This window comes from Cyclopterus lumpus, chromosome 4 (assembly GCF_009769545.1).
Source record: "Cyclopterus lumpus isolate fCycLum1 chromosome 4, fCycLum1.pri, whole genome shotgun sequence".
Classification (NCBI taxonomy): Eukaryota; Metazoa; Chordata; class Actinopteri; order Perciformes; family Cyclopteridae; genus Cyclopterus; species Cyclopterus lumpus.
The window spans coordinates 22,159,258-22,171,401 of NC_046969.1; the positions used below are offsets into that span (position 1 = coordinate 22,159,258).

At 41.8% G+C, this 12,144-nt stretch overlaps 1 protein-coding gene across 1 annotated transcript; it reads left to right on the forward strand.

The window, feature by feature from the left end:
- The first annotated feature begins 1,467 nt into the window (after positions 1-1,467).
- On the forward strand, positions 1,468-11,661 carry pias4a (protein inhibitor of activated STAT, 4a). The gene is made up of 11 exons (XM_034531100.1): positions 1,468-1,545; positions 3,499-3,880; positions 3,984-4,068; positions 4,177-4,218; positions 4,507-4,597; positions 5,708-5,836; positions 8,507-8,612; positions 8,802-8,875; positions 9,064-9,224; positions 10,453-10,604; positions 10,699-11,661. The coding sequence occupies exons 1-11, from the start codon at positions 1,519-1,521 to the stop codon at positions 10,959-10,961; spliced, it is 1,512 nt and encodes a 503-aa protein (XP_034386991.1). The 5' UTR covers positions 1,468-1,518; the 3' UTR covers positions 10,962-11,661.
- The last annotated feature ends 483 nt before the right edge of the window (positions 11,662-12,144 follow it).

Consider the following 12,144-nt stretch of genomic DNA (forward strand, 5'->3'; position numbering starts at 1 on the left):
TTCTTGTAGCGCTTCAGTGTGTGAAATATTTTTAATTCAACGTTCTGTGATGCAGTTACAAGTGTTACTTCAAGTGGCAAATGATTGATGTCCATTATTTCAACGTTTATCTGTAAAGTCTCTGGCAGCTGAAACAAATAAAGGTTTAAACGTGTCTGTGTGCATTAGTTTATAGGCTACTGATGGACTTGTTAATGGGGGAGTTGTAGAGATGGAAATCGCCAACGATAAGAAATAAATATTGTCTTACACCATTTCACCTCTTCATCACATTAGTGCAGATAACAGTAATAGTATAGTATCTGTATAGATCTACTTTGTTCTCTGGCTTTAGTGAGGGGATGAATTAAATGACAGTCAGGTCAAATCCTGGACCATATTGCCCTCTTCTGTTTAAATAAAGGAACATGTTATAACCTACGTACACAGCAGAGAGAACCATTCTGCCTTTATATTAGCACGTTTTTGTATTTCAATTAGCTTAATGTTTAACTCGTATGCAGACTTATGTCCTGTTAATTAAAAAATATGAACCAATATCAGAATTTGTAAAAAAAATCCGTAGCATGTATTGTAGGAAACACTTATGTAATGTGGGTCTGCATAAATGAAGAAGAATGTGTTTAAAAATAACAAAAATAAATGTCCTATATCTTATATATTTTTATTTATAAATCGTAATCATAGATAACCTTTTCCATGAAGCACCATGGTGGCAAAACCGGCTGTCCCTTTGAACATTGTTTCCCTGACGTTTAGCATTGAAGTAAAGCCAAAACAAAAAGAAACATGTTATTATAACAATACTGCAACTCCTTCGAATTATTTGTGTGTGTCCATGAGGCTGTTCTTTGCCTCATATAAGGAGCTTCTGGAAAAACCCGGCCTGGATCCCCAGAGGGAGTGTACATTTGTCCAGAGCATACTTGTTTCCATTTTGCTAAAAGCCTTGACACCACATGGTAGTCGTGTTTTGGACAGGGGGTGTGCGGGTCTGCATTTTGACGGGAGAGTGTATTTCTTTAGTTACTCATTTTAATTACATTATGAAAAAACCCTCAGACAAAGCATTGAGTCCACAGCTCTCGGCCGGTCGCAAAACCTGGAACGGAGTATTTTGTTCGGACGGGATTTGATAGGGACCATGCGACCTGATCCACTTGACACCCCGTGCTTTACAACCACGTTGCATTTAAACCACTTTCAAGACACATGTTCAACATATCTCGATACTATAAAACCGAACTGTCATGGATATCAAAATGCTTTGACACGTGGTATCACTGATAGAAACTGAGGCCTGTTTTGGAAATGAGACCTGTCTCTTAGTGTTTAAAAGAAAGTTGCACTGTAACTTTAAAACATGTAGGTCCCGCCCATTTTGTATATAGATCTTCGGGCGCTGGTCGAATTCGCTCCGTGATTGGTCGAGGCTACCCATCCATCCGAGCAGGTTCCGCGTTTCATTGGACAAAGACTAGCCGTCGTCTCTGACTCTCGCGGTACTGCTGCACGAAGATGGCGGCCGAACTGGTGGAAGCGATGGCAAGTAGAGCTTGGCTAGCTTTGGTTTGACGGGAGAATGGCGCACGAGAGCGGTTTGAAACTCAGCCCGGTCAAGGGGAAACTGGGGGCTTTGTGTGTATGTAGTCAAGAGTCGGTACTCTTAGAAATGTAGCGTGATACGTTCACGACTCAGCGAACTAGCTTGTGTTGCTAACGCATAGCTAGCATGCTAGGCAATGTTAACTATGCAAGTGCGTTGGTTTAGCTAGCATCACGCTGGCTATAAAGGAAGACACCGAAAATGAATGATGGGACCATAAAAAACGCTCGGTGGTTTGCCGTAAGCATGCTCCTCGGCTCGGTACTATTCGACGTCATTCGGCTTATAATGATATCTCTCTGTCGTTAGCCGTTTAGTTTATGAAGCTGTGCACCTGTCAAAATGTCCAGTTGCCATGATTGAATGCCGACAGCCCAGTCTGTAGGGAAGCTAGCCAGACGATTAGCGCAGCCTATATTGTTCACGTGAGGTTGCTAAAATGGCAACTTTACTGACTTTATGGCTGCATTTCTGCACAGCACGTCCATCGGGATCCTAACGAACAGTAAAGCAGACCCAGGAATTGTGCAACTGGTTCCCAACTCGACAATGTCACGCAAAGCTAAAGCATGATGCGTTTAACACGGCTCGTTTTTTTTTGTTCTTCTAGTAACAACAGTCCATGTTGTGTCCCTTTTTTTTCAAAGAGAAAACATCTGTGCTTATTGTGTGCGTTCCGTATAAGGTTTGATTGTCTCTGCTGCGCAAACGAGTTCACCCCGTGAACGACCGACAGCCGATCCAAATAAGATGTAACGGGAGATTGGTAATCATCAGTTATTATCCATATTTAAAGTTTGGCAGACGATGGTTGATATTACATTTAAGGTGTTTTATACCTCACGTTGGTGTAAGCCAAACTATACCTCTCTTTTAAAAAATACAACAAAAAAAAACAAATATACTTGTATATATTTAAACGCTGTTCATGGTGGTCATGCCTTTTGCTTTTCAGGCTTGCAGGACCTTGTTTCTGTCTGTGTGTATGAAATGCAGAGTTGCAGTCATACATTTAACTGCTGCTGCAATGCAGAGTTTGTTTAATGGTAACTCAAGTTCTTTAAGCGCGGGGTAATAATGCAAGTGGTCAGAATAAAGAGCGGTGTGACTTCTACTATATCCGACTAATGATGAGGCAGGTTCAAGCCTCTGTAGAATTAAAGTGACTCAGGACGGAAGCTAATTTGAGCAAGAATCAAATAGTTTGATACACCGTTATGTTAAGTGCTGCATTTTAATTGTACATATTTGTGTGGAGCCTGTCGTGGGCATCATCGGTTGATACTGTGTACTGATCCGATACTAGTGTTTCATTAATAAGCCATGTGCTTCCCTGTGGAAGTGACAGATCATTCCTTTACCCCCCCCCCCCAAAAAAAACCCATTGCCTATCTTGCTTTGTTATATATATATATATATTTACTTACTGAATTATAATGTTAGCCTTTTTAATTCAGCAACAATTTGGTCAAAGCTTAAACAGGAATCAAAATTCAATGTGTAACATATACAGTATAAAACAATTTAATTCAACAGATCTGTCCCATTGTTATCAACACTTGATCCAGCTATTTCAGTCAATATTGGCCTGATATTACCGGCCCCTATAATTCACTGAAAATTAACACTGATATACTGGAATGCATTTTCCACCTTGGGTTATATAGTTGGACGGGGATTTCCCCTCTCAGCAAGTTATACCTTTTTAGAAAATCAGATTTTTCTTTTTAAATTTTGATCAAGTATCAATACCCCCTGGATTTGGACATGTCTCTCATAAGGACTCTGGAAGTGTACATTCTAATGCATTGTCACCCAAACATTCCCCCTTTACAGACTTCATTGTCCCAGTATTGTGTTTCTAATGTTTTGTTGTCATATTCTCCCTCTAGAACATGGTCAAAAGTTTCCGGGTCTCAGACCTGCAGACGCTGCTGGCCTCCATGGGCCGCAGCAAAAGTGGTCTGAAACAGGACCTTGTGGGGCGTGCACTGAGGCTAGTGCAGACCGAATACAGCCCAGAGCTTCTGAAGAATGTCAGGCAGCTCTACGAGTCGCGCTTCCCCAAAACATCTGGCTGGCTTGCGGCACGGCGTCCAGATGGCGTCCCAGTCGCCTACTCAAGCCTCAGCTCCTCCCCCACTGCCACCTCTCAGGGCGCAGACTACCTCAACGGCATTTCCAAACCGATCGCCACACCTGCAGCAGAGGTCAAGCTGGTGCCACTGCCCTTTTACCAAACTTTGGAGACACTGTTGTTACCAACAGAGCTAAGTGAGTGCATATAGCTTGATGTATTGTATTGTATTGTAGATGCACATATTCGTTATGTCCACATGCTGTGTGTTTGTTATTGATTGTCTCAACACTTTTACAGTTGCCCAGAACAATGAGAAACTGCAGGACAGTCAATGCATATTTGAATTAACACCAAACCAAGCAGACCAGATCAGAAATGCAAGGTAAGAAAATCCAAACTTTCTCCTCTGATTTGAATTTTTAACATCAGCTTTATTTACAAACTCTGTGGCTAATTCTCATTTCTATTTGTGACCTTTTTACTCTCAAAGTGAGCTTCGTCCAGGAATGAGATCAATCCAAGTGGTTCTGAGGTACATTCCCACTTTAACCCATTGAAACATATTTCACTATCCTTTTGCCTAGAATGTGCAGGCTCTGCCAGTGACTGTGCTGTTAATCAGAAATTCTCTCACAAATGATCCAGGGAGAAAACATTGAACATTGTTTTGCCATGTATGCACCAATGGCATTTTAATTTCCCCGTTAATCTACTACAGTTTCAGAAGTACCCGAAGACTTGACGGATAAAGATGCAGGCGTGTTGATTGGCTGACCAGTCAGGCATTCTCATGACGCTAAACCCTTTCTCTCTGTTGCAGAATCTGTTACACAGACTCCATTGGTGTCCAGGAAGACCAGTATCCTCCCAACATTGCTGTCAAAGTTAACCAGTCATACTGTCATGTGCCGGTGAGTTAATTGACATCTCAGAGACACGTGCTTGTGTTGAATAATTTCCTCAGTCATGCCTGCAAGTCATTTATTTTTCATTAGTCAATAGGACAATATTTTGGGTGTCAACTGCCTGGTCACAGCCAAACTAGTGTCAAAATATATTGTAGTGATGGATTAGCCAACCTAATGCAGGTGGATTATAAATAAAGCAAGAATAAAAAATAATATCCAGGTATTGGGGAGCCAGCCTTAAGACATCAACTCACTGGCAAAACTTCAGCTGGAAACGTTCCATCTGGCAGTCTCTGTTCAAACTATTCATGTGCGCTTGCTCTTGCATTGTGGAGTTCACGATGTGTTTTATTATAAAATAAAAACTGGAAAGACAACCTTCACAGAAAATTTCTGTTTAACTGTAAAACCTAGTAGCTGCAGCAAAGATACAGTTGAGACACAGAAAAGAGATTAGTTGTTGTTTTGATGGTCTATATTTGTGTAGTAAACCAAGCCAAAGATAAATATCAAAATGTAATTTGCTGCCAGTAAGAAAGCCGTAGCAAATTAAGATAAAATATGGAGGGACTAGCTTTCTCTTGAGTCTTTGTATTGATCAATTTGTTAAATATTGGACACAACTGCCACCTAATGAGAAGCTGTGAAACGGTGCTGAATATAAACAAAGACACCCTCATACCCTTTAACAGGTGTTGAGGTCAAAAGAGTTTTCCTTGGTCATATATATAATATATATAATATAATCACGTATTGATATCAGAGGCTTCTTGTTTTGGTATGAATTAGATATACATAAGTAGATAAATTACTACAGAGAAGCACATACTGAGGAGATTACAAAAACATGGAGTCGCTGTGAGCTCAGCGCTCCTTCAGTTTTGCTTCCGGAGGAGAACTGAGCTACAACTTCTATTTTAACTATTTGCAATCAAACCGCTTCTTGTCTTTTACCTTTTCAATTTTAGTGCTTTACGGTTTAAAAAGTGACGGCACAACTAACCAATTAAGATCCCAGTTCGTCTTCTACACTGTATCTGAGGCCTTCAGAGGGAATGATGATGTCTGTAATGTCAACAAATTGCTCAACAAATTGTTTGTGTGTGTTTACAGGGCTATTACCCTTCTAATAAGCCTGGTGTGGAGCCCCGCCGTCCTTGTCGTCCTGTAAACATCACTCCCTGGTTGCATCTCTCCAGTGCCACCAACAGAGTCACTGTGACCTGGGGAAACTTTGGCAAGGTCAGAGTCCAATGCTGAATATTTCATATATCCCTATTTTGACATAGTTTAGGGTTGTGTTGGTACGCAAGCTGAGACCTGCAATTCTTTCTCGTGTTTCGTGCATGGTACAAATAAATTAAAAAGTAAATAAAGCTGCTGAGGTCCAAGAGCTGAACTACTTTTCCTAGCGTCTTGATCTAGATAAGCAGCTGGAAGACTGCTTATGCTTCTGTTAGCACTCTTTTCTTTAGATCCCTTGTGTAAACCAATTAGGGATGAGTAACGTGAAAGTAAACACAGTAAGATGGTGATTTTTTTTGTATTCAGTTTTTCTTGCGTTAACAGGTTTTCTTTTGTTTGTTTTTATCCTAGACTTTTGGAAATAACCAGTTCGTGATAGCTAACAGTAAACTGAAGTTGCCTCACAGCTAAAAGGATTGTGTGTTAAGAAAATATAGGCAACATCAAAACTTACATTTACTTGTTTTGTATGGTGTATATATTTTGAGCTTGTGCTTTAAAGGGTTTTGTGTAATGGGGGGGAGAGAGGAGCGTCATAATAGATCTGCTCTGGCATGACGGTTTGAACAGTATTGCGACAGCCTCCTTTTATCCATAACATGATACAAAATACTGCAGTTTTAAACCGACGACAGCTCTTTAGAAGTGTGTTGTATGTTGCTTGTTTAGAGGAAACCAACAGTTTTTTGGTTTGTTTGAAGTGGAACACAGGAATCCAGCATTGATTGCTCAGCATGCATAATACATGCAAGGCTGAATGTCTGTTATGGTTTATGACATCATTACCCTAAAATACAGCTAATTTATGGTGCTTTATCATTGTAATCTTATTCTACAAATGGTATAAAAGCCTTATGTACCGGTATCTTCACCCGTCCCCTCTTTGCTGCGCTCTGTGTGTATTGAGAGGATGAGCCCCGCACTCGTACAGGGCCTGATCTTTATCTGAAAATCTACAGTATGAATAGACATGCCAAAAAAAAGTCGAATGACAATGTTATAAACAAAGCCAAACTTCCCTAAATTAAAAAGTTTTGTGAAAGGGCAAATTTTCCTTGTTTAAAAAAAAAAAAAAATTCTGGATATCCAATACGTCCTGATGGCAAATGTAGTCCACTGAAGAAATGAATTCCCCAGTGCCTTCTATATTGACAATGAAAGCTGATATCTCCTGCCGCGGAGCCACGCTGGCCGTGCCTACATGTACCAGGATGCATTGTGCACGAGCAGCATGTTAACAAGCTGTCTTTTAGTCTGATAAACAAACTCTCAAAAATGTCAAAGGAAATATTCTTTCATCTAAACTGAAAAATACGACTGCGCACTTTCTGAATTCAAGTTGTTCTCTTCCCCTGATCTAAGAATAGCTCAATGGCCTCGTTAAGTAATTGCAAAACAATATTCCAAACGAACAAAATATAACTCACCGAACCCGTCTTGGTTCGACTCTCCCCTGTTCCAACAATCAGCAACTTTAGTTTGGTTGAATAAATCCTTAATTCACTGAATATCTACGTCTCTATGCGCAGCTGCTCAGTTGACGGCTCTTTTTCTTTTGATTGTAATTTTTTTTATAATGTAATAATCACAAAAACCGCACCGCTGGTCTTGGTTTTATCTTCGGGATTCTGAAGAAGGTCTCCAGCAGACTTCTGGAGGGAAACCTTCATGCATAGTAACGCACACACGTCTCGCTCTCTCCGGGTTCTCGTCGGCATCCAACAAAAACTTCCCACGCTGACATTAAGTACAGCAGGAGGACCCCTTTCTGTCAACATCTGGGGTCAATCTGAGCAAAGGCTCTCTGCAGATCAGGTTCTGGAGGGTCCTCCTCAACCATGTCCTCACTGCTGCAGCAGCCTCGAGCGACCTCTCTGAAGCTAAATATCTGAGTCAGCCAAAACGGCGTGTAAAAAGTACTCTTTAAACGATCCCTTCTGTTTTTCGCTGTGCGAAACAACCTTTTTTTGAATGGCTTTGCAGCCACAGCTAACAAAGCAGAAGTAGCACTCTAGTTCTTCCTTGCCGTCACTCGATGCAGGAAGAACAGATTTTGCAGGAAGAACAGATTTTGCAGCTGCGCCCCAGAGACGCAGAACATCGTCAAGAGCTGCAGGCGTTTGTCACACTATATCCTTAACTTCGATAGATGGAGATGAGGTTGGACATCTTCCTTTTTAAGCAATCAGACCTATTTTGTATTGAAGCCTAAAGCCTTTTATTGAATGTGCTCCCAGTGTTTAGGGAATTATAACAAAGATCCCAGAGATGGTGAACATTCTTTAATGGAAAGAATGCGCTGTGTTAAGTTTTCTTGAGGTAAATACAGTTATTTAATCAGGAGGGTTCCAGATTTGCTTTTGATTCTTCAAACACAAGCTAAGAACGTTGAAGCCAAGAAGTTTTTATTTAATTTAGTCTTTTCTTGTCACATTTTCAAATCTAACTCGATGAATTGACCGTTTCATTTCGATATATTGGAAAGACTAACCAAGATGGTTTGGGATGAGTTTTATTTTGTTACCGTCCAATTTGGACGAATTGTGATCTCGCACCCACCCGGCCTGTTATGGCAAATTGACACTGGTGTGTGTGCTCTATTGGAGATTGGTTGCCTTTTTTTTTTTTTTAAATGGCTGCTCACAACCTGTGACTCTGTGTTTGCAGCGGTACTCTGTGGCGGTGTATTTAGTGAGGGTTTTCACTGCAGCGGACCTCTTCAGCCAACTCAAACTCTGCTCGGTGGAGAGTGCAGAGCGCTGTCGTGAACGCAGTAAGTGTTTCTTTTTGTACTCTGCCTAAAATTGTTTTCGCAAAGGTGATGCAGAAATGGAAAACTACACTAAAAAGAAGTCAAAGTCTCAAACTGTTTGTTGGCTCTCTAATTTAATATATTATGATATGTTGTCCGATAAACTATTATGACACCTCCCATGATATTTTGTCTCCCATTTATCAATAGTCCAAGACAAACTACGTTTTGATCCAGAGAGTGAAATTGCGACAACGGGCCTCCGGGTGTCTCTCATCTGTCCCGTGAGTATACCTTGATTTTAGGATGTGGATATGTCATTCTTCAATGTCCTGCAACTTTTTTTAGATTCCAGTTGTTCTGCAGTATCAAAGGCCAGTTCCACAAATGTTTGTCCTTCTGGGAAGCTTACTGTAACATGCTACTGTATCTCTCTCTCTCTCTCTCTTTCTCTCTCTCTCGCACTTCCCAGCTGGTGAAGATGCGGCTCGGTGTGCCATGTCGAGTTTTAACCTGCGCCCATCTTCAGTGTTTCGACGCAGTCTTCTTCCTGCAGATGAATGAGAAGAAGCCCACATGGACTTGCCCCGTCTGTGACAAGCCCGCCCCCTTTGAGCTGCTTACTATTGATGGGTAAGGAGACGGAAGCATGCTCTGACTTGTCCCATCTTCCACTCGATAAATTCAGAAAATGTCCACTTATGTGTAACTCTAGCTCCGTGTGTTGAAGCCCGATTGGGGGGGGGAGACTATTCAACAAAGTTGCAACAGCCTACTATGTTTTCATTTGAACAGCTTTGAATGTTTTTTGCATGACGTGACAATAAGTACTTTACGACTTCCAAGTCTATGCCAAAAGTCATAAAATGTGACGCAATTTGTTAGTCTACAAGATTAGAGCTTGAGCCTAACTACCATCACCACGGGGACGATGGAAAATGTCCCTACTAATGCTACGTTGTGAACAACAAATCCTTTAGATGTTTGCTGTTGGCAGTCACAGCCCCGCTTGGCTAAATAAACGAAGCTAACGTTCGGAGGTTGCGTTGAGTTACATTATGTCAAATTTGAGTTATTGCCGAGAAACATGAGGCGGCTCATTCAGGATTAATAATAAATTCGCTAATAAACTGTATGCAGATGGTAATAAAGGATCTCATTTTTAAGTACATGAAAATGATTGTGTTTTACCGTGGTACTTCCACTGGTATTAGTATTGACGACTACATTTTTGTTGGTACAAATACCAGTCAGTTGTTGAAAGTTATTTGTACTGTCTCAAATGTGAATTGCTCTATTAAGCTATAAGTGCAACACGTTCATCTATAATCTCTCGCAGTGTTTCTACTAATGATGAGCGACGTTTGAACACAACAGAATAGCAGAAAAACCCCACAAATGAACCTGCAGCCCATTTCAATATACATGAATCATGATAAAACCATTACAACCATTTGGGCGTGTAGCAACCTTCACGGGCACTCCCTCACTTTCACCAACACTGAAAGCATTGTTACAGTTTGGCCATGAAGTATATTTGCATTCCTTAAATTAAGCTTGTGTGAAAGTCCCTTCTTTAACTCATCGGTCTGGGTTTGACTTTCAGCAGCCTCGTCTAGTGTGGGGGTTTTGAGGAAGTCATTTACAGAATGAATACAGTTCGGCTTTGTATTATAATAAAAACCGGTTCAAGCTTATTTTTGATTATTCTCAAACTTGATTTATATTTAGCTATCTGCAGGCTGCAGAAAAGGATTCAACCCATGCAGATCTATGCTTTGCTCCCTGCATTGGAGTATTTTGCGCTGTTCCGAGTGCGAGATCTGTTCGGCGATTTTCTAAACCGCGTCGTGCATTTCAGGCATCTCTCCGAGATTCTGAAGGAGACGAGTGAGGACATTGAGGAGATCGAGTACTTAACCGACGGATCCTGGCGACCCATCAGAGATGACAAGGAGAGGGACAGAGAAAGAGAACGCAGCAACACACCAGAGTATCCTGTTGTTGACATATGTAAGTGTCCTGTCCAATTCAACCTCTTGTCATCAATGTGTGGATTATTCCCCCTCCCCCCCCGTCTGTATTAAAATGGCCTCGGTGTGTGCAGGCATTCCTGAGGCAAACGGTCATTCACCGGCCCACAGCAGCACCAGCCTGACGGGCAAATCTGGAAGCGGTTCTGTGGGGATGGCGGGAGGACCTTCGGCACCGGGAGGAGGCGCAGTGGTAGATCTGACTCTTGACTCCTCCTCTGAGGAGGAAGGGGGCGGGGCAGGAGGAGACAGCGAGGACACTGAGGACAGCGCCGACAGTCCGGCCCCGAAGAGGGGCCGATACAACTACGACAAGGACCTGGTCACTGCCTACTGACCCCACAGCTCTGTCCCCTCGTAGACTGACACACACAGAGACCGAGAGGCAGGGGGCTAAAAGGACAGGAACGCAGGAATCCACTAGATGCAACGACCCTCCCTAATGCCCAAACGTCGGAGCCTTTTAGCAGCTCTCTGGTTTGTATCCAGTCAAAATAAACACACTCAAACAAGCACTGTTAAATCTTCAATCTAGAGGGATTAGGATTCCTCTCTGTACTGTACACCACTGGAAGCAACTCTAAACTCCTTTTGGCCAACAGTCACCTTGCAGTGAATATCCGTACCGTCCTGCCTCTACTGACTGGATCGTGCACCCCCCCTTCCTTCCTTCCTTCCTTCCTTCCTTCCTTCCTTCCTTCCTTCCTTCCTTCCTTCCTTCCTTCCTTCCTTCCTTCCTTCCTTCCTTCCTTCCTTCCTTCCTTCCTTCCTCTCTCTCCAGACTATTCCCTCTCTCCCACCTCATCTCTCCTTGTATTTGACTTGGAATTACAGGCTCTTTTAGCCACGGGGCGTTCGATGTGTGCGTCTTTTGATTTTTGTCACATTTGTGATGAACAGGCAAGTTGAAAATCAAGGCTCCTCAGCGTTTTTTGGTAAAAGGTCAAAAACAACGAATGGAAAGGAGCGTGGAAAATTTGTGGGAGGACAAGGCAGAGATATCTGGAGTGTGATGCAAATTAAAACCTCTCCCATTGTGTTTCTTTCTTTCTTCGGAGTATGAATTCAAAGCTTGAAAGGGTTTTTTCAGGAATTTATCCTTTTTTTTTTTCTTTTTTTTTTTTATTATGAAAGGGCAGATCACAATAATGGCCTCAATGTGTGATGCTTTCCATTTTTATTTTTGTCCTTAGCGAAAGAGAACCTACCTCAGTCATACAATCTTAGCAGACTGACCAGAGAGTAGCTTAGAAAGAAGTGGATGACAGATGAGTCTTTCTGAAGCCAATTTTACACTGGATATTTTGTTTTCCTACATTTATCTTTTGATTGATATTTTTATTTTTTTTTTATTCCGTCGTCCCATACAGCTCTGTTCCCTCTGCAGCGACCGAATCTTTGTTAAAGGGTGAGAGAGTTTGTGGATACCCAAGCTTAACAGTAGGTGTCAGTAATGGAAGAAGTTGTGGGTGGAGTGTGTGAAACATAATTGCAGTTATTGCGCTGTAAAAGGATTTGTG

Coding starts and splice junctions, on each gene's coding strand:
- pias4a (XM_034531100.1), top strand. CDS start 1,519: ATGGCGGCCGAACTGGTGGAAGCGATG. Junction 4,069..4,176: donor GACCAGATCAGAAATGCAAG/GTAAGAAAATCC, acceptor TTACTCTCAAAG/TGAGCTTCGTCCAGGAATGA. Junction 8,876..9,063: donor GGGTGTCTCTCATCTGTCCC/GTGAGTATACCT, acceptor CGCACTTCCCAG/CTGGTGAAGATGCGGCTCGG.